Source organism: Grampus griseus (assembly GCF_964374135.1).
Source record: "Grampus griseus genome assembly, chromosome: 8".
Lineage (NCBI taxonomy): Eukaryota > Metazoa > Chordata > Mammalia > Artiodactyla > Delphinidae > Grampus > Grampus griseus.
The window spans coordinates 110278292-110303145 of record NC_139002.1 but is presented as its reverse complement, the minus strand read 5'-3'; the positions used below and the strand labels follow the sequence as shown (position 1 = coordinate 110303145).

Here is a 24854-nt window from a genome sequence, read left to right as displayed (position 1 = left end):
GGTGTAAAGATCACAACAGGTACCATTTGTGAAGCTGTTGGGAACTCTCTGCATTTAGAGTGAACAGTTCAGTAGTTTTTAGTATACTTATAGATACATGCAACCATCACCACAGTCAATTTTAGAATATTTTCATGTCCCTGAAAAGGAGCCCAGTACCCTTGAGCAGTCACTCCACATTCCCTTCCCAGCCTGTGGTGACCACTATTCTGTGTCCATGATTTGCCTATTCTGGCCTATTGACATCTCATATAAGTGGAGCATACAGTATATAGTCTTTTTTTAAAAAATTTATTTATTTGTTTGTTTATTTTTGGTTGCGTTGGGTCTTCATTGCTGCGTGCGGGCTTTCTCTGGTTGTGGCGAGCGGGGGGCTACTTACTCTTCATTGCAGTGCGCGGGCTTCTCATTGCGGTGGCTTCTCTTGTTGCAGAGCACGGGCTGTAGAGCACAGGCTCAGTAGTTGTAGTACACAGGCTTTGTTGCTCCATGGCATGTGGGATCTTCCCGGAGCAGGGCTCGAACCTGTGTCTCCTGCATTGGCAGGCAGATTCTTAGCCCCTGCACCACCAGGGAAGCCCAGTATATAGTCTTTTGTGACTGACTTCTTTCACTTAGCACAAAGTTTTCAAGCATAATGTACAACGCATGTTGTAGCATGTGTCAAAACTTCATTCCTTTTTACAGTTGAATAATTTTCCATTGTATGGATATACCACATTTTTTTGCTTGCATTCCTCAGTTGGTGGACATTAAGTTGCTTCCCCTTTGGTTATTATGAATTACGCTGCTATGAACATTGTGGAACTAATTAAAGAAACCAGCTAAAGCTGGAGTGGGGACAGGCCTGTAGGGGAAGCTCTCATGCCCTCAGTGCATCGTCAATGACCCCCAAACAGTAAGAGATGTCCCCCTACACCTCTGACAGGAAGGCATCTCTATTAACTACCTAGCAGAAAGAAGAAAACTTCTCTCTGCTTCACTCTGATTGCAGCCAATCAGAGACTGCAGTGGCCCAACCTATGGGAAGCCTCCTTACTTTGGACCCCCCAGCTCCTCCAGTGGACTCTATCAAAGCCCCTTCCAATCCCCCTTTTCCCTATAAAAGCAAGTTCCCTCTCCTTGTTCTCTGTATTTGCCTGTGGTCCACCATGGTTCACGTATCTCAAATTGCAATTTCTCTGCTATTCCTGAATAAACTCACTTTTGCTAGTAAAATAACTAGGTATTTATATTATTGAAGTGGACACATGTGGTGTCAGTAGTGGGGTCTGGAGGCAAACCCCAAGGGATGAAATTGACTGAGGCATTGCACCAAGCCCTTTGTGCTTATTGCTTCTGTGAGTCGCCACCAGCTTTTGGTTTGGTGAGTCTCCTCTCGGATTCTGAGCTCTGCTCTTTTTGCGTTTTGAGCTCTCCAACTTTATTCAGGACAGAGGCTTTGTCCTTTCAGCGGTGTGGTTTCATCCTTGGTGAGTACTCAGCTGTTTTCTGGAGTGCACGGTAGCAAGGTTCTCTTTTGGGGACTGAGCTAATTGGGATCTAAGAGTTTTGTTTTATTCCCTTTGGAATCTGGGTTAGGACTCTACCAACTTTCTTGGGTTTTCAGGAGGACTTAGGGAAATGGGATCCTGGCCATCTAAATGCTCTGAGGGCAGCTCTCCTTTGGGGACTCCAGCTGGTTTCATGTTTAAAATCTAGGGACCGCCCTACATGACTATTTTTTAACTAAGTGGGCCAAAGTAATCCAGAATTACAATGGCCATTATGGGAAACTTTTGATCTCCCCAAACTCGTTTTTCTTAAGATTAAATTGGAGGACTGCAGTTCTAAAATTAAACAAAACGAATGGTATATTTATTTTCATTGGTAATGCAAACAGAAATAGAACCCCCCCACTACACCTCCGAAAGGAAGGCATCTCTACGGACCACCCAGCCGGAGGAAGGAAACTTCTCTCCTCCCACGGCAGCCCAGCCAATCAGAGACTGCAGTGGCCCAGCCCATGGGAAGCCTCCTTACTTTGGACCCCCAGCTCCTCCAATGGGCTCTGGATATCACAGCCCCTCCCAGCTCCCTTTTTTCCCTATAATAGCACGTTCCCCCTCCTCGTTCTCTGGATTTGCCAGTGGTCCACCAGGGGTCAGAGATATTGAGCTGCAATTCCTCTGCTATTCCTGAATAAGCCTGCCTTTGCTGGTGAAATAACTGGCTATTTTATTATTAAAGGTGACAATATCCATGTACAGTTCTGCATGGACATATGTTTTCATTTCTTGAGTATATACGAATTGCTGTGTCACATGGTAACTCTCTGTTTCACCCTTTGAGCAGCTGCCGAACTTTTTAAATTTTATTTTATTTATTTTTTATTTTTGGCTGCGTTGGGTCTTCGTTGCTGCGCGCAGGCTTTCTCTAGTAGCGGCAAGTGGTGGCTACTCTTCATTGCGGTGAGCAGGATTCTCCTTGTGGTGGCTTCTCGTTGCGGAGCACAAGTTCTAGGCGTGCGGGCTTCAGTAGTTGTAGCTCGCGGACTTTAGAGCGCAGCCTCAGTAGTTGTGGCACATGGGCTTTGTTGCTCTGCGGCATGTGGGATCTTCCCAGACCAGGGCTTGAACCCGTGTCCCCTGCATTGGCAGGCGGATTCTTAACCACTGTGCCACCAGGCAAGTCCTGCCGGACTTTTTCAAATGGGTCAGAGCTAAATGTTTTTACAGGGGGCTCTGTCTACATTAATAATTTGAGTCAACCAAGATCAGCATGTCTACTACTTTCTTAAGAACTACTCTCCGGCCGTGAACAGGACTCTACAGGCTGGAGTCTGGAGCTCCGAATGGAGACTGGGGAGAACAAGCCTGGGCCCAGGGTGTTGAGAAAGGGGGAGTGCTGGTGGCGCGCCGGCGGGGCAGGCCGCCTGGGGAGGAGGGTCTGGGCGGAGCTCGGGGAAGACCGCGGGCGAGGAGGGTCTGGGGCAGCCCGGGCGCCCCAGCAGTATAGGGAGACCTCGCTCTTCCCGCAACTTTGCCGCGCTGGTTACCTAGCAACCAGGCGGCATACCTCCCAGCAAGCACTGCCTCTAACGCACGACATTGGGGACTACGAATCCCAGCATGCCTCGCGCCCAGGCGCTCGGACTACAGGTCCCACAATGCACCGCCCGCCCTTTTCTTGCCGCCCCCCGCCTCTGCTCTCTGGAGACCCTGCGGAGCGAGCGCCGCGACCCTTTCCCGGCGCTCTTCGCGCGGTCTCGCGGTGACTCTGGTGCGTGGGGTCAAGGCGCGGGGCAGAGCTGCTGGGGTCGGGGCGTCATGCGGAGGGGTGAGCGCAAGGGTGCCGAGGGGCCGCGGCCGGGGTCCCCTGTGCCCGTGGGCAAGGCCTCGCTGGAGGAGCCGCTGGACGGCGCGGCCGCGGGCCGAGCGAGCGGGCCGGCCGCTGGCCGCCGCAGCACCGAGTCAGAGGTCTACGACGACGGCACCAACACCTTCTTCTGGTGAGGGACGGTGGTTCGCTTCAGTGCCGGCTGGGGTCGCGAGGGGCGTGGCCACGTCGTGCGGGTTGGGGGTGCCCGCAGGACCCCGGGACCGGCCCCTTGCTGCTGCAGCCCCGACCCGGCCTCCCCGGTGGTCCAGCCCCTCATCTCTGCCCCCTGCCCCCTATCCTGGGAGGACTTGGCTCCGAAGTCACCTCAGAAAGGCTTTTCCTGCCCTCCCTGTCCGCAGTCCCCCTCTGCCCTCCGTCGTGATCCCTTTCGCTGACGGTGCTGATGCCGTGTGAAATGATCGTCTCCTTCCCCGGCACGTGGCGGTAATATGGACACCTTACTCCGCGCCAGGAGCTGAGCGAACGAGTGTAGAGGAAGGCTCTTCCTCTCTTTAGTGGCTCCTCGCCAGGCCAGCCCTTTGACCCCTGTGCATTTCGGTCCCGGCCAAGCCTCGGGATCAGGCTGCCCTCTAGTCTACCTTCGCGGGGGTCAGGGAGGGAGGGGCCGCCAGGAGCAGAGTTGGAAGGGTTCATGATGTTGCTTTAGGCCGAGTTGGGCACTTCTGCGTTTGAGGGTCCAGGAAAGCAGTCTTGGACCAACAGGTCCCAGGTGTGGCTCGTGCACCTGGTGGCTCAGTGACCTTGGGCTACCCTTCGCCAGTCTGAGCTTCTCTTTCCTTGCTTCTTAGAGGCACAAACCCCATACGTTAGAAAGTGTGCTTGAGAGGAGGGCTGTGGCCGTTCCATGCTGTTCAGTTCACGGCCACCTAAAGTTGTATCCCGTGGTAGGCCCTGGGGACATTTGTGGCTTTGGTGCCAAGAGAGCTCATGGGAGAGACAGACGTGTAGGCAGCAAGGATGCCATGTGGAAGCAGCTCCTCAGAGAGGGAGCCTGGGACCGCAGAGAAAATGCGATCAGGAAAGGAGGAGAGCCTGATGGAGCCACTGGACAGTCGGCGAGGTGCCACACAGCTGGAAACCTCAGGGGAGGTGCACGTGGGGCCACTGGTGTCTTGCTTGTATCTGACTCGGGAGAGACAGGGAAGCGGATGTGGTGGGGGAGGCATCCCTGCATCTAGCGAGGTCGGGATCTTCCCTGTGGGTGTGGGCAGCTGCTGGGGGTGGCCACCCAGCCCTGCTCTGGGAAGATACTGTGCTCCAGTGGCCTGGAGCCAGGGGGAGGGGGAGAGGGGTGGGGTGCCCTCCTCGGCGGGGGTGTGGCCCCAGAGCTAGAGACATTATGTGAGTGGACCAGGCGTCTCCTGCTCTGGGGACAGGGCCCCTTCAGACTTCAGGACAGAGGGCACTGTCCTCCGACAGCCCGGCTGGTGACCACAGGAGGGAGACTGAGGTTCTGGAGTGGTGCCCAGGCTTGCTTTCCTTTCCCATTCATTCAGTGCATATTTTGGGGGTGCCAGTTGCTGTTCTAGGGGATACAACAGAGAACTAAACAAGAAACTTAGGTTCTGGCACAAGACTGGAGCCTCAGAAGGCTCAGCATGTTGGCCAAGGGGGTGCTGAGCGGTGCTTACAGAAGCCAGAGGGTAACGAGGGCACGTGCGGGTTTCTTTAGAAGCACAGAGCAGCGGCCCGCGGGTCCCTGCCCACGGGGACACAGAAAGGCCCGCCGTAGCTGCGCGCACCTGTGGGGAGGCCTGGTGGAGCCAGGAGGGCGTGCCGCGGGGCTGCCAGTTCCGGGTGCCGGCCTCCTGGGCGGTGTCTGCAGCCGCTGCACCGCAGGTGTGGGCTGCTGGCGTGTGTGGCTGCTGCGCCCCGGCCTCTGCCCTCACCTGGGCAGGTGCTTACCTTCACCTTACCTTCACGTTTCCTCAAGGCAGGCAACCAGATGCTCGCCTGGCGAGAATGACTTATTTTTACTGGTAGGGCCCAGCCACTTACCTTTTTCTGAGTCTCTCATCATTGACTTGCTGTGCTGGGATTTTAAGAACTCTTTATTTTGAGTTTTAGGGAGTCTTATTAATGGATGTTACCAAAAAATTAACCTAAAGACTAAAAAGTATGTATTTGTGGAAACGACTGTACGTTCCAAAATTATTTGAAAGAACTCTTGCATGTTCAAAACCTTGTTTTTACAGTTTTCGTTTCCAAAAGGAGCTTGGGCTTCTTGGGGGCCATGTATGAGGATTGTGAGTTTCTTTGTCATTATTTGTCAGCCACAGAGTATGGAATTAGGATTCAGCTGTGGAGCCCAAGGCTGGGCTGCCCCAAACTGGACCTCGGGGAAGGGGCAAGAGGACCGCTGGGGTCTGCGGTGGCACAGACACCACCTCTTCTGCCAGTCGTGGTTGTCTTTATCGGGGAACACCTGGTGGAAACGTTCAGGACAGCAGACACAGTGCAAAGATGCGGCAGCTCAATTTGTCTGAAAATTGTCTGGACGCTCTCGGAGACCCAGTGCCCCGACGGGTGCCTCTGGACGTAGCCACCTATAGGTGGAAGATAGGTGAATCGCCGTTGGGTCACCACGCTTCGAGTCAGGGGCAAGATGGATGGCTGTGACATTTTGGAGATGCTCACTGCATGCTCACATCTTACAGCATTGAGCGTTCGGTGAGCGCGGGCTCTGCTGTCAGCAACACGTCTCACAGTAGCTGTGAGGATCTGCGGGGTAGATCTTAGACGCCCCACGTACCTCAGTCAGTGTGTGTTGGGGTTTGCCAGCTTCGCCCACATCAGGGCAGCATGACTTGCCAGCTGGTGCCTTTTTGGTCCTGCTGGTCAGCAGGCCAGGAGGGTCGGTGGCCCCAGGTGCCTCTCGCAGGCCTGGGACAGGCCTTCTGGTCTTGACGTTACCTGGCCAAGCCGCCGCTGTGCACTCAGTCTCGCAGCCACATCTTTGTATCTTCTCTGATTGGTTTGGCAGGCTGCCTCCCTGCCCACTCGGCCTATGAGTATGGTCACCTCTAGACAGGGGCTGACAACTGGGTATTTTCCGCTCGCCGTGGCAGGGAGCCTGCTGTCTTCATGCCCTCACCCTGGCCCAGTGGCTGGAGTCACAGGATTTACGACCCATCTCTCCCTGTGCCTGGATCCCCACGTCATCTGTTAGTCACTCAACCAAACGGTGCATTTGTCTTCCTGGGCACCGGGAACTAGGAGCAAGAGGTCGTTGCCCAGCTCTGGCATCCGAGAGGGACATGGAATCTTCCCTGCTGTCCTGCGCCACCGACCTGTTGTTTTTATCACATCTCTGTGGCCACAGTGAACATGCAGAGCTTTTCCAGCCCAGCATCGTCGCTTTGCCACATCAGGTCCATCTCAATCCGTCTGGCCTCTCCCCTTGGGCTCTGGTGGTCCCCGTCACACAGTGTTCGTGAGGACAGTACCTGATCTGCCCAGCCTTCCCATCTCAGCGGCTCCGTCTTCCTTCCTGGCCACCTAGTTTCCTTCTAGTCTCACTTCCCTTCTGCCTGGAGACCTTCCTGGAGTGAGTGATTCTTTTAGAGCAGGTCTGCCGGCACCGGATTCTCTATTTCTTCCTCCATCCATGAATGTTTAGTTCACCTTCGTCTCTCAAGGGTGTTTTTGCTGTACATGGGATCCTGGTTTAGCATTTCTTTTCTTTCGCTGCTTTACAAATTTTGTCCCACTTCCTCTGGCCTCCGTGGTTTCTGAGGCGAAATCGGAGCTCAGACTTGGTGTTTGAGCTGAAGAGAAGCCTGGTGAGGAGTCTGTGCTGTGGCGGCTGAAAGCAGGGGCCTTTGGGACCAATTCTCACATCCTGATTTCTGACTTTATGCCTGTTTTTTGCTTTTTTCCTCTGGAAATGCTCACCAAGGTAGGCGTGACTCTGCCTCTTGGGGCAGGCAGTGGGCATTCTGGAGCTCAGGGGACCGGGCCTGCCTGCCGGCCTGCCTGCCAAGGGTGCTGTCCCGTGGCTCCGCCCACGGCCCGCCAGGCACGTCTACACAGGCCTGGAGCTGAACCCCGCCGGCCCTGAGCGGTTCTGCTCAGTCACGCTCGGCCGGCTTGGGCTCCACGTCCCGTCCAGCACGTCAGCTGTACCTTCTGGGCAGATCCAGACCAGCCACTCTCAGCATCTCCTGCCCGCCCTGGAGGGTCGCGAGGCAGCCCCGTCTGCTCTGGGCTCTGCAGCGGCTCTTGCCCCACCGACGTGAGTCCGGGCCTCCCAGGGCGGGACCCCCTCCTCCAGCCATGGTGGCCCCTCAGCCCTTTGCTCTCGCGTTGCTGGCCTGGACCTGCGTCCCCAGGTGTCCTGCGTGAGGCCCTCCCTAATTCTGCACCCCACCCCACCCCGCTTCGTTGACTCCATACCCAGCCCTCTGTGTGTCTTGCTGTGTTGGAACGACAGCTCAGGGAGACAGGATTGGGGTTTGTTGGCACCTGGTAGCTGCTCTGCGCCGCTTAGTGTCTGTGTCACTTAGGCCCACTGGCCCTGGGTCTCATCACCTCACGGCGAGGGTTTATGAGGTGATACAGGTGTGCTAGAGGCATCCTGAGCAGGGCTCAGACCCCAGACCCTCACCACCGAGCTGCGTGACCCTGACATTGCCGTTTATAGCTCTGACCAGCCTCAGGGGCCAAGGTGACAGAGAGGCCCGTGACTTACCGTTGTCACCCTCATAATCCAGATGCCCTCGGTCCCTGGTGGGTTCTCAGTGACTCTTGTTCTCCCTGCTAAAATCTGATGTCCCCTCTGGGGTGGGAAGGGTGGGCCATGTCCTAGACCCAGGAGAGGCAGCTGAGTCCCTCTGTGTGTAGGTGTTGGCTAATGTCCAGCAGAGGATCAGTTTCTAGGTCACCACATCCAGAGAACCTTAGGAGTGAAGGTCTAAGGTAGGACCTTATACTGTAGTCTGTGTGCTGTAATTATTCCACAGATCTCTCGGGCACTGAAATGTTTACTATACAGAGTTCAGCTGAAAGGCTGAGATTTTCCTGAAGTTCCCTCATGGCCTAGGACTCAAATGTGAATATGTTAACATTGAATTTTATGAAAATAGTTAAAATAGGAGTTTTTTTCACTTCTAATAGTTTTAAATGCCAGTATTGTGAAATATGGCAAAAGAATGTGCTCTCTGCTTTCTTTACTTGCAGCTAACTTATCTGAACATGACTGTTTTTGTTTTCACAAAGAAAATGAAATTTAAGTGAAGGGCGTAACACCTGAATAGATGGAGAGCTACTCATTGTCTTGTGGATGGGGAACTCTCATCTAGTTGTGACTCATCAGTTCTTCCAGGGCTAATTTATAAATTCAGTTCAGGGCTTCCCTGGTGGCGCAGTGGTTGAGAGTCCGCCTGCCGATGCAGGGGACGCGGGTTCGTGCCCCGGTCTGGGAGGATCCCACATGCCGCGGAGCGGCTGGGCCCGTGAGCCATGGCCGCTGAGCCTGCGTGTCCGGAGGCTGTGCTCCGCGATGGGAGAGGCCGCAACAGTGAGAGGCCCGCGTACCGCAAAAAAAAAAAAAAAAAAAAAATTCAGTGCAGTTCCAATTAGAATCCTACTAGAATTATTTGTGGCAGCTGTCAGACTGATGTCACAGTTAAGATGGGAGAGTAAATATGCAAGAATAATCGGGATGGAGAAGAGGGCTGGTCTGCCGGACGTCGGGATGGGCTCTAGCTATGGTCCAGGTCTCTAGCGCCAGTCTAATCTCATGCAGCCCCACTCTTGCTTTTTAGAAAATTACTTGAATCAAGGTACGATTGCTTTCCATGACACACACCCACTTGAGGGTCCATATCCACACTCCAGCGCCTTACACATGGTGCCCACCACCGGGGTAGGGATGCAGGACATTCCGCCATCTTGGAAGCTGCTGCCCTAGCACCTCCCCCGCCAATCTGCCATCCATGCTCTATCGCCACCTCTTGTGAGTCTTGTCGGTGGAAACAGACAGCAGGTTGCTTTCATGCCTGGCTGTCAGCATGGGGTTAACGTCCACGTACAAGTCTTTGAATGGACACATGCTTTCGTTTTTCACAAGTAAACACTTGCAAGGAACGGCTGGCTTGGGTGATAGACTCTGTTTAACTTTGTGAGAAACTGGGAAGCTTTTTCAAGCGGCTGCGCCCTTTTGCAGCCCCACCTGGAACGTGTGTGTTGGTGGCGCCGCGTCCTCGCGAGGACCCTTCCTCGAAGGCACTCGTGCCGTCCGTGATCCCGTCCCGGGGCAGGCGCTGCTGACGGCCATGCTGCGTGTCTGCTCCCGCGACGACCAGGGATGCTGCACATCTTTTCGTGTGGTATTGGCCATTTGTTGATCTTTTTCTTTGACGTGTGTGTTCAGTCTTTCGTTCCTGTTTCGGGAGATCGTCTTTATCGTTGAGCTGTAAGAGCTCTCTGTGTGTTCTGGGTACAAAGGCCTTTGTCGGGTGTACGTGTCATCAGTGTTTTCTCCTGGCTGGTAGCTGGCTTTTTCGTTTCTTCACTGCGTGTTTCACGGAGTTTTGACAGGAGGCCAGTACTGGGCTCGATGCTTTTCGTGTGTTTGTTCACTCATCTTCAGGGTGCCCTTCAAGGCTGGAGGTGCCCTCGTTTAGAAACGCAGGGCTGCATCGTCTCTCCACGGACACGGAAGCTGGGCCTCTTGCCCCTCTGCAGGCAGTTGTTCAGCGCAGAGGGGCCCGGGCGGGTATGTGACTGGGCGGCGTGCGGTCTGGTGCTGGACTTGTCGTGGGCCCTGGTTCCAGGAGAGGCCTCCCGCTGCCTGCCGAGCGCCGCCCCTTTCCCACATCGGGGCTCTGGAGGCCCAGCCAGGGTGGGCAGGCGGAAGCGGGGCGCCCATGTCTCAACCCCACCGGGCAGCCATCTCTCTGCCCGGTCTTCTGGGCCGGCGGCCGTGGCCGGCCCGCGCCCTTCTTGCTCCGGCCCTGGGGCCTCTCTCTGCCGCCAGTGCTCCGCTGTCATCCCGGCGAATCTCTCAGCCGTGGTCACTTCATGAGTCACGAGGTTGGTCTCGGGGCGATCTTGCTCGGTGCCCGGAGCCCACTTACGGCCGCCTGGTCCCTCTGAAGCAGAGCCACCTGCCCGGGACGCCTCGAGCCAACGCGCCGTCCACTCTCCCCGCCCGAACGGGCCGCCGCGCCGGCACAGCACCGTCTGGGAGTCACGCAGCCGTAGCTGGCGCTCGGGGGATTTTGAGCTGGAGGTCGAGGGCCGAGCTCGCTCCTCTGGCGGCCCGTGGCGCCGCGGTCCCACGCGTGCTTTCCGTGCACCGACGCGGGCTGTTTGCGTTGCAGGCGGGCCCACACCCTGAGCGTGCTCTTCATCCTCACCTGCGTGCTGGGCTACGTGACACTGCTGGAGGAGACACCGCGGGACACGGCCTACAACACCAAGAGGTACCGGCCCGGCCCAGCCTCGCTCCACGCGGCTGGCGGGGTCTCTGAGTGCTGTGTGCACTTTCAGCCCCTCTTCTGCGCGTCCCCATCCCTGGGATCGACAGCACGGCTCCCGTGGGACCCCCTGCTCATGCTGCATTTGCGCGCGAGAAACCAGAAGGTGCTGTGGCGGCTCCAGGGAGGGGTCTGAAGGGGTTCAGGTCAGTTCCGATGGGGCGGCTTCCCCACACATCCCACCCTCAGTACCCCAGGCCCCACCTGAGTGTGCCGCAGGTCAGCTCAGTTCTGACACCATCCCAGGCAGTGCCAGGCCCCACGGTCCCGGGCTCGGTCCGGCCAGACTTCATCCCCTCCCCACTTAGACCCCAGTCGCAAGAGCGGTCGTCACCTGACGGGCTGTAAACCATAGGTTCCCACCGCCTCCTCCTTGGGTGCAATTAATTTGCTAGGGCGGCTCAAAGAACTCAGAGAAGCATTTTACTTATTTATTGTCAAAGGTTTTTTCATAGAAAGATGGAGGAACAGCTAGATGGGAGAGATGCGTAGGGCAAGGTGTGGGGATGGGACGCAGAGCGTCCACGCGGTCACCAGCCTGGGGGCTCTGAACCCCCGTGCTGCTGGGGTTTAGGGAGGCCCTCCTCACATGGCGTGATTGATTAAATCACTGGCCACTGGCGATTGACTTAATCTTCACCCCTTCCCAGGGGTCTGGGGGTAGGACGGAGAGTTCCAGACCAGCCCTCCAGTCGTCTGCTTGGCCCCCTGGCAACCAGCTCCCATCCGGAGGTGGGGTCCAAAAGTCACCTCGTTAACATAACAGAAGACACCTTTGTAGCCCTCAGCGCTTGGGCAGTACCAGGGGTTTTAGGAGCTCTGGCCTGAAACAGATGAAGACCAAATACGCATCTCTTGCTCTAAATCACAGTCTCACAGTGACCGTGAATTTGAGTGGCCGGGCTTTCTGTGAGGCCAGGGGTGGTGCCCACCAGCTGGCACCATTGTTCTACACTCTGTTGACTAGAAGACTGTTTGAAACTTTTAAACTGGCTTTAGGAGTCTGGTGGTCCATCTCCTCCAGGGCAGGAAGTGGGTAGACTGTCTTTCCAGCATTATCTCCAGGAATAGACCAGCTGGTAGGTTTGTGTCCTTTGCCTGAATCCCATGGATTCTGGAGGCAGTCTCAGAAGTGCGTGGGGAAGACTAGCTGGTTTCAGAACTCGTTTCTGTGCACTTTCTACGCTGGACGGACTCACCTCTCCCTCTCTGGTGCCATGAAGCCCCTGTTGCTGTTCTGATCCTGGGGCCCAGGCTCCACCTGCTGTGGTGGGACAGCTAGAGGAGGCCAGGCAGGGACAGAGGTGGAGGGCGGCATCCGGAGCCCAGAGGTGGCAGGAGACCATTGGTCAGCTTTGGGTGGTGGGCTGGGCTCGTACACCTTCACCCTTGGGGTCCAACCCTCCGCCTGGACTGTGGTGTAGACGCCTGGGTCCAGGACACCAGGAGGTGTGTGTTACCCTCCCCTGTAAGGCGCAGGCCTGGCAGCAGGGGTCGTGGAGCCCAGAGCAGAGGAGGGAGCTGGGCTGCTCTTTGGGCCCCTCTGGGTGGGTCTCTGAGGGGGACGCTGGGCCTGTGGACCTGGAGACGGAGCCCCACGTCTGCCTCAAGGGGGTTTCCAGCTGGAACCTGGCCTTTCCTGTGCATTTGTTTGCCAGCACGTGGTTATGGAGGGTTTGCAGCGTCTGCTGGGCACAGCCAGGCAGGGAGGATCAAAAAGGTAGAGCTTGGTCACACTGAAGAGGTGTCCTCACGTGGCTGTGAAGTTGGGCTAGAGATGAGCAGTTGGGACGTCACAGGGCAAGACCAGTCACAAGGACGAGCGGGCCCCCCCCCAGCAAGAGTGGGCCCAGCAGCGTGTCCCGGGATGCCTCCCGAGGCAGGGGCCCAGGCGAGTCACAAAGCCTTGCTGCCCTGGGCCCTGCCCTGCACCCAGGGGCCCAGGGACTCAGACCCCCAACGTCGAGGGGGCTTGTTGGCCTCGTCCGGGACAGCAGCTGTGGAGCCGGGTGGGTGCTTCCCCACCTCTTCTTCCTGCACTGGCCTTTCTCCTGAGCTGTTTCTGCCCGAGCAAGGTTGGCACAGTGAGCCCAGAAGGTGCCACCGAGGGGGCCACCTGAGTCCCCTCCCTGGGGTCCCCTGTGTGATTTCATTGAAGGCGGGGCCGGGGGAAGGCAGGGGCACAGAGGAGCTGCCGCCTGGCCCTGTACGGCTGCTGGCGGTGCCTGGAGCCTACTTCTAGGAGCCTGGAGCCCCGCCCTCACCTGTCTGAGGCTCTGCGGCTTCTTCCAGGGACAGTCACATACGCGTGTGGGTTCATTTCTGCTGAGTCCACTCTCACCCCCGTGGACCCCAGAGTGGCCCACAGCCTGCCCCCCGCGTCAGCACATCTGCCTGGGCTGTGATGAGGTCCCCCCGGTCTCGGGAGGCCGCTGGGCTGCTGATTTTTATTATGTCAGAGCTTTTGATGCTCTCAGGGGAAGGTTTTGTATATGTAAAATACTTCCCAAAGGTTACGGCTTTTTTTTTAATTTAATATTTACGTTGTTAAAAATCTAGGAAATTGGTTCGTTTCCCTTAAGCTTTCAGTTTCACCTTGTGTGTCATTGTGGATCTAACAAGTTCTGTCACTTTAAGGGAGTAGATTTTTCTTCCTAGGCCAACTTTATTGTTGTGTCATTTAATATAACATGCACGTAATTAAAACGTATGGCTTATCTACGTGCCACAACTAGGTGGAGGTACGCGCTGAGTTTCCTCTGAGGGCCGCGGTTAGTCTGCCCTGCTGGCCACAGGCTACCACCGATCTGTCCCCACAGGCCCTCCTTGCCTGTTGTACAGTGTCATCCAGCATGCGCCCTTGTGTCTGGCCCCTCCCACTCGGCGTGATGGTTTTGTGACACCCACGTTGCCGTGTCTGTCAGCAGTCATCCTGGTCCATTGCCAAGGGGTGGTCCACCGTGTGGACACGCCACAGTTCCTTGATCCATTGTCTGTTGGTGACATTGGGATGTTTACATATATATACACATGTGCATGTGTAAATGTGTAAATAAATCAATACATGTACGATATAAAATATTTTGCATATTTGTAACGTGTAGAAATATAATGCATTCACAGTACTGAAGCACAGAGGCAGAGGCCTGACCGTAAAGCTGTGCAGTGGTGGTCAGGACAGTGGTGCTGGCAGAGGCTGGGCGAGTGGAGAGCCCAGAAGTAGCCCCATGCAAAGAGGAGCAAAGGCAAGTCAGCGGAGAAAGGAGAATTTTCAACAAAGTAATCTAGATACAGACCTTACACTTTTCACAATAAAGAATTCGAAATGGATTATAGACCTAAATAGAAAATAGAAAACTATAAAACTTGAAGAAAACGTGGGAGAAAATCTGGTGACCTTGAGTTTGATGATGCCTTTTTTTTTTTTTGGCCTCGCCGTGACGCATGTGGGATCTTAGTTCCCTGACCAGGGATCAAACCCGCGCTCCCTGCAGTGGAAGTGTGGAGTCTTAACCAGTAGACCTAACCACTGGACCGCCAGGGAAGTCCCAATGACTTTTTAGATAGAACACCAAAAGCATGATGCATAGAAGAAAAAACTGATAAGTCGGACTTGATTAAAATTAAAAACTTCTGCTCTGCAAAACATAACAAAGAAAAGACAAGCCACAGGCTGGTGGGAAATGTTTGCCAAATACGCGTCTGATGAAGTATTGTGTTCACTGTGCAGAGAGCTCTTGAAGCTCAGCGGGAGGAAAACCAGCAGCACAGTTCCAAGCCGGGCAGAAGGTCTGGACGGACACCAAAGAGGACACAAGTGCGTGAAAGGACGCGCTCAGCGCCATGCATCAGCTTGGAGACGCCACTACACACCTGCTCGAGTGGCCAGGATTGAAAACACGGCAACAGCGGGCGCTGGCGAGGACTGAGCAACAGGAACTCTCATCCATCACCGGCAGGAACATGAATGGGGCAGCCGCTTTGGAAGACGGTTGGAGACTCCCTCAGAGAACGAAACAGAATCCAGCAGCTGTGTGCCTTGGTATTTACCCAGAGGAGCTGAAAACTTAAGTCCACACCCAAACAGGGACGTTTGTAGCGGCTTTGTTCACAATCACCAAAACTCGGAAGCCACCGAAATGTCCTTAGTGGGTGAATGGGTAAACAAACTGGTACCTTCATGCAATGGAATATCATTAAGTAATAAACAGAAAAGAGCTATCAAGCCATGGAGACAGAGACGAAGCTTAAATGCATATTGTTGAGGGAAAGAAGCCAGCCTGAAAAGGCTACATACTGTATGAGTCCAACGCTGTGACATTCGGGAAAAGGCAAAAACTATGTGATGGTAAGAAGATCGATCAGTGGTTTCCGGGGCAGGGGGAGAATGAATGGATGGAGTGTGAGATTTTTTTAGGCTCTTGAAACTGTTCTGTTGATATTGTAATGGTGAATGCAGGACGCTGTGTGTTTGTCAAAACCCATAGGACTGAACAACACAAAGAGTAAACATAAGTATGCAAATTTTAAAAATCATTTAGGGGCTTCCCTGGTGGTGCAGTGGTTAAGAATCCTTCTGCCAATGCAGGGGACACGGGTTTGAGCCCTGGTCCGGGAAGATCCCACATGCCACGGAGCAACTAAGCCCGTGCGCCACAACTTCTGAGCCTGCGCTCTAGAGCCCGCGAGCCACAACTACTGAAGCCCGCGCGCCTAGAACTCGTGCCCTGCAGCAAGAGAAGCCACTGCAATGAGAAGCCCACGCACCACAGTGAAGAGTAGCCCCCACTCGCCGCAACTAGAGAAAGCGTTCGTGCAGCAACGAAGACCCAACGCAGCCAAAAATAAATAAATTAAAAAAAAAAAAAAAAGTCGTTTAAGAGGTGGAGGACCCCAGGAAGGAATGCAGACTGTGACAGGAGAACCTACAAAAGGTGCTGACCTGAGTCACTTTGGAAACGAGTGGGGTCTGTAGGCCTGAAGGCAAGGGACGTGCACACAGCACTGGGCTCTCGTGGTGAAGTTGTTTCCCGTGGGGCATGAGTCAACAGCCGTGTCCCTGCTGTACACGTGCGCTGGGATTGAACAGGAAAGTACACGGATGGTGGGGGCCGGGATTCTCACCCCGGAGGAGTGGGAGGTTACAGGCGACCAAGGGGAGAATGATCTTGGATAACAGATGCTGGTTGGAGACGTCAGTGAGAACTCACGTTCGTTTAATGTAGAGACAGGTGGTTACACACAGGAATATTTGTAACATGTGTGTATGCAAGGTTGGCACACACGTATCTTGTTGCTCTATCAGCTGAGAGGGCCCAGAGGCAAGGAGTACACGGGCCCCAGATCTTGGTTCCTAAGAGCATTCGTTCTCCAGCAAAGGAACCAGGCTCCCTGGACAAATGGCCGATTCCAGGGCTGCGACAGGGAACCCCCAAGATGGGCCTGGAGCATCTTCTAGCACCAGAAAGGAGGGAGGTGCTCAGAAACAAGAATACAAACCTCCACAAAGATGGGGCATGTCAAAGCAGTACAGGAGCCGAATGAAAGCTCCTTGTGGCCAAAGCTGGAACAGTGTGAGCACCGATATCAATCAAGTATTGAATTATAACCCAGCGTGTAACGTAGGCACCCACAACTCTGGGCTGATGTAAGAAATGACCGAACACATTAGTGAATCGGGGAGCAGAGACAAACCTCCTGCACAGAAGGTTTCCCATCAGGTTGCGGAGCTGCTCCCTGCCAGCTGTGCGGGGGGGTGGGGGGGGCTCCCTCCCGAAGGCGAGGTGTGGAGGGGACCCGACAGACACACCTCTGCCTGGGGGTCAGGGTCGGCACCAACAATCAGAATCGTGTTGATGGTGTGTACCCTTGATATGATGTGAAGATGGTCCTTAACATCTGTGATCTCACTTCCAAAAATCCTACAGCCCTGATCTAATCATAAACAGCCCTGATCTAATAAAAAAACAGCCTTCATTAAGGGGCATTCCACAAAATACCTGGCCGGTGTTCCTCAAAACTGTCCAGGTCATCAGAACAGGGCCAGTCTGAGAACCTGCCACAGGCCAGAGGAGCCTAAGGAGACTTGAGGACTGTCATGTGGAGCCCTGGATGGGGTCCTGGAATAGGAAAAGGACTTTAGGTAGAAAGTAAAGAAATCTGAAAGAAAAAACTGTGGACTTCAGTTACTGGATCAGTCTTGGTTCACTGACTGTGACAGCTGTCCCACGCTCACGGAGTGTGGGAAATTCTGTACTGTCTTTGTAACTTTTCTGTTCTAAAATTAAAAGATTATTTTAAAGTGTAATTTATTTGCTTTCCTCTAAAAGTCCTTCTGGGTGACAGATTTTCCCACATCATTCCCTTTGGGGCAGGAGGGTGTCTAGCGGCCCTTTCACCAGACCCTGGAAGGGTGACCGTTGCCCCCAGGGCAGCCTCACCTGCACCCCACCCCACCGCTGAGTGCCAGGGACAGGGCTTTGCATCCTCAGACCTGCTTCTGGGGACGGCGGCCTCAGGCGTCCCGTGAGAAGTGCGTCCGTGCACGGCAGCTTCATGTGCAGTCACCCAGGCCTGCGAACGCAAGGCTGTGAACCCTTGTGGCGTGACAGTCCCCCATGGGCGGGGTGAGCTGGGCCCGCCTTGCTCCTCTGTCATGGGCAGGGGTGCCGTGTGTGTCTGCGTGGCTTTCACTCTGTTTCCTGGTGGGTTCCTGCTGGGACTGGATACACAGGACGGAAGAGCTACTAGCGGGGCCCCAGCCTTGTTGGAGTGGGAAACCATTTGATCCTAATAATACCTTTCCATCTTAGGGCTTTAGTGAGCTCTGAATCATCCTGTATGGAATTTTAGGGGCTTTTTGTTTGTGTGTTTTTAATGTGCCACACGTCTTAGTGACGTGGCTCTTGACGGTACACGTGACACAGCCCAGTGGCAGGGCCTTCTCCCCGGGTTGGTGCTGCCTCTGGGGCCAGGGCAGCAGTGCTGGGCCGCCAGCCTCTCTGCGGCCGAGCCTCTGCTCTGCCCTAACCGGGGGTCAGGGGCCGTCCCCGTGGTGGGCGCCCGGGGGTCCCTCCCGCCTCCCGCCGGGGAGGAGCCGACCCGGAGCTCGGCGCTTCCGCACGCTGAGGGCTCTTTGTTCTTTATTTGCAGAGGTATTGTGGCCAGTATTTTGGTTTTCTTATGTTTTGGAGTCACACAAGCTAAAGACGGGCCATTTTCCAGACCTCATCCAGGTAACTTGCCATTTCTTTCTCCGTGTGTGCCCGTGTGGCCGTGCTGTTCTGAGGGTCACTCTGTGTCTGTGCTGCTGCGTGTGAGTGTCCCGTCTCCCCTGGGGCCCCTCCCGGCTGGCCGGCTTCACCGCCACCTCGAAGCCCCTCCTCTTTGGGCGCTAGCCCCCGGGGACCCGCCCCCGCCCCCGCTCCTCCCCTGTCCCTGCCCTCTCTGTGCTAGTCAGAGGGGTCTCCCTGCAGGCGGAGGCGCCCGGGGCAGTCCAGTGCTCTTGGTGTGGCCTCGAGCTGGTGGTTGTGCCCCCCCCGCTGTTGGGAGGCTCACAGGGCGCCATCCGCAGCCACCCCACCCACCCCGGAGTCGTGGGGCCTTCTGGCAACCCCTGGGACATCCCCTCACAGCTGGAGGGGCTCCAGCCTGTCCGGGCTCCAGCCTCCCCGAGGGGCCGGCTCTGGGGCAGGGGTGGTGAGTTTTCCTGAAGGGTCTCAATTTAGTAACGAGTTTCTATCTTATTAAGGGTGTGTATTTATCATAGAAAATTTGGAAAATACATAAAGTATTTTTAAATAAAGTATTTTTAAATATTTAAAATAAGGAAAATAACCACCGTTAAGATTTAATGAGTGTGTATGCGTGTATACGTACACAGGTGTAAAAACAAGAAGTTGGCATCATACTGTATGTGTGGTTTTGTATCATGCAGTATTCACCTCAGGCTTAACACATGCATACCCTTGTTAATTTTTCACTTGAGAACTGGACTTTTGATGGCTCCTTGTTTATCATCATTTGAATGTACTACCGTTGACTTAACCAGTCCTGTATGATCGTATACTTGGGGGTTTCCAATTTCGTGGCAATACACCAGGCTGTAGTGAATTTCCACATGTACACTTTTGTGTACCTGATTATCCATGGGACCAAAGGTCCAGGGGGCGTAGCAGATGAAGGGCATGAGCATTTGGGGCTCCTGATGGGTGCTACCCAGTTGCCCCCTAGAAGGGGCGTATCTGTTCAGGGGCCAGCGAGCCAGGGGTTGTGAGCGAGGCCCCCGGGGGCTCTGCCCCCTCAATGCCTGGTGGGGACGTTGGTGCTGGGTGAAGCCTGTATGGTCCCTGCCCCCGGGGCAGCGTGAGCTTCCTGAGCCGAAGGGCACGGCCCCCACTGGGGGTTGGGGAGGGGCTGCAGGACCTTCTCCACCGTCTCCACTGGTGTGGGCCAATCTTGCCTCAGAAGGGCGTGGACTCTTAACCAGAGCAACGGAAAAGTGAGCTGAAGTGTCAGAACCACCAGAGTCACAGTGAGAAACCAGGTGTGTTCAGTGCTCGTCCGACAGACTTGGAAGGGAGAACAGGAGCTGCCGGAAGCTCCCCAGAGGCTGTCGGTGGGTGGGGGCGCAGCGAAGTTCTCGTGGGCACCCGGCCCTGGACGAGCCGCGAGCAGGACAGACAGGGCCCTGCCCGCGTCATCCCGGGGCTTCAGCTTCAGGAAAGCTCCACGTGCGGCTCTGAGCGGTGTGAGTGTCAGGCCGGCTGCCCCTCTGGAGCGGGCAGTGCCGCAGTTTCCGAGCTGACGTTCTGAGCGTGGCTCTGCCTTTCCTGAGTTTGGTTGCTGTGCGCACACCCTGTTTCTCTGCCAGTCTCGGCTTAGTTCACGGGGGGACCTGCCCCAGAGCACCGTCCAGGTGGCTTGTTCACCTGGTAGTTGGCAGGAGGTCCTCAGCCTCTCAAATCAGGTTACGTGTGCACACTGGCAGGAACGGACTCCACAAAGGAGGCGCCCTGGGGTCTCTGCGTGCCTCCCGCCCTCCTCTGGGCCCGGCTCAGGTAGCCACAGGGGGAGCAGACAGCCGACCTGTGTGGGGCGTTGCTTTATTTGCAAACGAGTTGGCTGCAGCTCCAGCTGGGGCTGCCACTAAAGAGGCCCCCTTGCCCTCGTGAGCGGCTCCCTGCAGAAGCTGGAGTAGACGAGGACGTTGCAGGTGCTGCTGAGGTGGCCGGAGCTGCTGCTCGGGAAGAAGATACGAGTGCGGATCTGGGAGCAGGGCAGCCCGTGCTCAGGAGCCTCCGGGGTGGCTGGCGGAGAGCCGTAGCTGCAGCAGGGTGTGGGGACCCTGGCCGTGGGGAGGGGCGAGGACCCGCTGGCCACTTGGGGGCGGCAGGCCTGGGTCCTAGTGGGCTCTGCGGGGTTCTAGTGGTGGGGAGTCTGAGCAGAGTGGGGGTGGCTGGGGCAGGGACAGCGCAGCCTTCATGGGAGGAGGCAGCCGTCCCCGCAGCTGGGCAGCCACACTCGGCCGCCCCAAGTCCCTGCTCCACAGCCCTCGACCTGCTGCTGCAGCCTTGAACCAGGGAGAATTTTCCAGGTTTTTCCTGTCTTCAAGGGCACGAAGAATAAGCCTGTCACCTCGGCTGTTTACGTCCGTTGTCTCGGAACACGTTAGCCCACCTTCCCAAGAACTCAGCCACGTTTGTATTTCCTGCCCGTGCGAGGCTGGATTCTCGTCAGTCTCCGGGGCGGTTTTTCCCCCGGCAAGCGGGTTAGGCCCAAGGCCTGAGGGTGCCGGGCTGGCCCCGGAGCCTGGCGTGTGTGCAGTTCTCACCCTCTTCTGGCACAACAGGCCCCGCACCCCTGCCACTCACCTGCCCGGCTGCCTGTACCCTGGGTCCGCACTGAAGCGGGGGCGGGAGAGCACGTGGTGCTGTCACAGATCCTGGAATAGCTGTGGAAGAGCCGTGGCCAAGCCGTGTGTCTCCAGTTTGTGAGCACGGCTTGTTTTTTTAATTCAAGGTGAATTAGCTTTTAAAAGTAGGCTGGTGGTTTATTTTTTCTTTACAGACATAAGCATAGGGTAAGCAGATATCTTATTATTTATTTTATTATTTATTTATTTGTTTTTTAGCTGCGTTGGGTCTTTGTTGCTGCGCACGGGCTTTCTCTAGTTGCGGCGAGCGGGGGCTACTCTTCGTTGCGGCACGCGGGCTTCTCGTTGCGGAGCACGGGCTCTAGGCGCACAGGCTTCAGTAGTTGTGGTCCGCGGGCTTCAGTAGTTGCAGCACGTGGCCTCGGTATTTGTGGCACGTGGGCTCTGGGGCAGGTGGGCTTCAGTAGTTGTGGCTCGCAGGCTCTAGAGCGCAGCCTCAGTAGTTGTGGCGCACGGGCTTAGTTGCTCTGCGGCATGTGGGATCTTCCCGGACCAGGGATCCAACCCATGTCCCCTGCATCGGCAGGCAGATTCTTTACCACTGCGCCACCAGGGAAGTGCCCTTAGGCATTTATTAAACAGGATTCTGAAGATTCTTGGAAGATAGAAGTTACCGTTGGCTTTTAGGACAGTTCTAGACCTTCCCCTTCCTGTTATCTCATCCCCCAGGGACTTGAGAGTATGGAAAGCAGATGGTGAGAGAGAGGAGTCCCGGCCAGTGAGAGGGGTTCTGAGGGACATGTTCGTTCTTTTTTCCACCTTTATTGAGATAGGATTGACACGTAACGTAAGTTTAAGGTGTACCGTGGGATGATTTGATACATGTGTATCGCATACTCCAGTATGGTTAGTTAACCCCTCTGTCATCTCATGTAATCTCAACTTTTGTGTGTGTGTGTGTGTGTGTGTGGTGAGAACATCTAAGATCAACTCTCTCAGCAACTTTAAAGTATATAATATAGAACCGCCAAGTGTAGTCAGCGGAGGGACAGAAGTGCTGATTGAAACTTAAGACAGTTTCCTAAAACAAATTGGCATCCCAGGAATTCAGAGATGGTTTAATGTTGGGAAGTGCGTTAATTTCATTCATCACATTAACACTAAAGAAAAAAGTGGATCCTCGTAAACGCAGAAGAATAAAGTCTTGTACGCGTCCCGATAGAGACACAACATACTGGAACTAGAAGGCTCTCTTAACGTGACGAAAGGTATCCACCAGAACCCTGCAAACTTACTTGATGGAGGTTAGAAGCACACCTAGGAAACACAAGACAAGGATGTTTGCTGTCACTGCTCGAACCTGGTGGTTTGCGGGCCTTCTGTGCTGCGGGAAAGATTAGGGACGGGAATGCAAGGGAAGGAAGGAAGAACAGTCAGAGAGAAACTGTGCTCAGCCCTGAGTTAGAGCTTGCTTCTGAAGTCTCTCCCAGGGACCTGAGGGCCCCGAGCAGAGGCCGCGCGCGGGAGCTGTGTGGGGCGGGGCCGCGGGCCGCAGGGCGGCGCCCCCTGATGCCGCTGTGTTCTCCGTGTCTGTACAGCCTACTGGAGGTTTTGGCTCTGCGTCAGTGTGGTCTACGAGCTGGTGCTCATCTTTATACTCTTCCAGGTAAGCGGGTCTCTTGGTTGGGTGAACTGTGAAAGTGGAGGTGGCACAGAACGCTCTGCGTATCAGCCCCCAGGGCTCTGGTAGGAGGCTGGACCCCACCCGAAGGGGGCAGGGGCCGTAGGGTGGGAAGGCGCCAGCCATCGCCTGCGGCAGGGTCTCCGTTCTCAGCGGGCCTGGACCTCTGGGCGTAGCTGCCGCGCGGCCGGGGGACGATGGGTTCAGACGTGGACGCCTGGCGGGCGCTCCAGATCTGAGCGGGGCTGAGCCCCTCGCAGGGGGCGCCCCTGACCCCGCAGCACAGGCGCTCTGAGTGGGCAGTGGGCCCAGGCCCAGTCGCCATGGGCCTCGCTTCTGGTTTTGCGGGTGACCGGCTGTGGCTTCGTGTGCTTTTCTCCCTCTGTCACACGTTCTGCAAGGGGGTTGGGGTGGAGGTTGGAAACTTAGCTCCTCAGTAAATCTTGGCTCAGGATTTGTTGCCGCTAACATCTGTCTGACTGATACTCCTGTTCTGCTGGACTTATGGAGCTCGCCTTCGAGGGTGGTCTTCAGTATTCACATCTCAAAACAGTCAGCGATAGCTGAGTGATTGAGCGTCGCGTGGGAAGGTTTGCATTTCGGGTAGGCGTGCAGGGCTGGGAGCTGTAACACCTGTTTGTGTTTGTGTGGACACCACAGTTAGGCACAGAGCCCCAGCCCCCCTCGGGTGCCACCTCCGTGGCCCTGGCCTCGCACTGGCCTCGCAGCCACCATCTGTCCCTGAGTCACCGCCATTTGTCTCTTGGAAAGTCTCGTGTGAGTGGAGTTGTGCAGAGCGTGGCCTTCACTGCCTCTGAAACTCAACCAAGCCGTGCGCACCTACAGCCGGTCCTCTTTATCGTGGATGGGGTTCCTGGTGGAGGGACCGCCATCTGTCCATTCACTGGGGTTGTGTCTGGTTTGGGGCAGACGTGCGTGGAGCTGCTCTGAGCCTCAGGTACAGGCTCTTGTGTGGACCTGAGCTTTCATTTCTTGAGGGTGAACACTCTGGAGGGACTCCTGCGTCATAGGTTAGGTGTCTCACGCCCAGGGCAGCTGTGTCGCGCCAGCACCCTCTCTCATCCTTGGCAGTACTTGCCATCACCAGGGTCTTGTATTTTAGCCGGTGTCTCATGGATTTCATTGCATTTCTGGAGTGGCTGACGATGTTGACCAACCTCTCCTGCATATATGAGCCATGAAACAAACATCCTCCTCGGTGAAGTGTTTATTTTTTGCCCTTTTTAAAAATCGGGTGGTTTGTTTTTGTAGTGTTGAGTTATGACAGCTTTTTATTTAGTGCTGGTTACAAGGTCCTTTGCTGGATGTGCTGGGCCTTCGTTCTTTAGCAGTGGCGGTCCTTATGTCTCTTCTTTTTGTGTTTTTGATGTCATATCTAAGACTTCTTTGTCCAACACCAATTTATTAAGATTTTCTCCTATACTTCCTTTTAAAACCTACCTGCTTTTATATTTTACACTGAGATTGCTTATTCACGTTGAATTTCTTTTTACATTTTGTTTTGGAACGATTGTAGATTCACAGGAAGTTGTGAACAGATTGTACAGGTCGGTCCTGTGTTGCTTCACCCAGGCCCTCAGTATTTTGCACAAATGTAGGACAGTATGTGTACCTGAAACTAGCATAATATTGTAAGTCAACTATACTTTAATTTAAAGTATACATATATATATAAAAGACAGTATCAAACCAGGAAATTGATATCAATGCACTCCACAGAGTTTGTCACAGTTCAGTTTGACATGCATGTGTGCACACACACATGTGTATGTAGAATACTGTGCAGTTTTTTTGGTTTTATTGCAGTGTATTTAATTAAAAGTATTTTTTAACTACAGTAAAAAACATAACAAAATTTACCATCTCAGCCATCTCTAGGCGCACAGGGCGGGGCACGAAGCACATTCACATGGTCGTGTTACCTTCCCCACCTTCATCCCCAGAACGTTCCGTCTTCCCGAACGGACGCTCTGTCCCCATGAACACTCACTCCCCTCCCCTCCCCCAGCCCTGGGCCCCACCGTCTACTTTTCTGTCTCTGTGGATGTGACTCCTCCAGGGACCCCTAGGGAGTGGAATCAGACAGGATTAGTCCTTCTGTGACTGGATTATTTCACTGAGTGTGATGTCCTGAAGGTTCACCCTGTGTAGCCTGTGTCACAAGTTCCTTCCTTTTTAAGGCTGAGTAATGTTCCAGTGTGTGTTTAAACCACATTTTGTGTATCCACTCAAATGGATGGACACTTGGGTTGCCTCCACCTTTTGGTGACTGTGAACGTGGGTGTGCGAGTATCTGTTCCAGTCCCTGCTTTCCATTCCTTTGAGGACATGCCTACAAGTGGGATTGCTGAGTAACTGTTTAACCTTTAGAGGAGCGCCAGACTATTCTGCACAGCGGCTGTACTCATTTTACAGT

At 54.9% G+C, this 24854-nt stretch overlaps 1 protein-coding gene across 10 annotated transcripts in view; it reads left to right on the top strand.

Annotated features, from left to right (window-relative positions):
• Positions 1–3156: 3156 nt before the first annotated feature.
• Positions 3157–24854, top strand: part of PTDSS2 (phosphatidylserine synthase 2) — a 29549-nt gene continuing 7851 nt past the window's right edge. For 4 of the 10 annotated variants that reach the window (XR_014297076.1, XM_082659796.1, XM_082659795.1 and 1 more), the window contains exons 1-4: positions 3157–3490; positions 10707–10808; positions 18015–18097; positions 22335–22402. Coding sequence is in view for 3 of the 10 variants with exons in the window: in XM_082659796.1 (XP_082515922.1) it covers positions 3309–3490; positions 10707–10808; positions 18015–18097; positions 22335–22402 (435 nt within the window). In the remaining 7 variants the exon portion in view is untranslated. Of the gene's footprint in view, positions 3491–7504; positions 7616–10706; positions 10809–10907; positions 11009–18014; positions 18098–22334; positions 22403–24854 lie in introns of those variants that run through there. The other 6 variants (XM_082659797.1, XM_082659799.1, XM_082659800.1 and 3 more) reach the window with 6 other exon arrangements.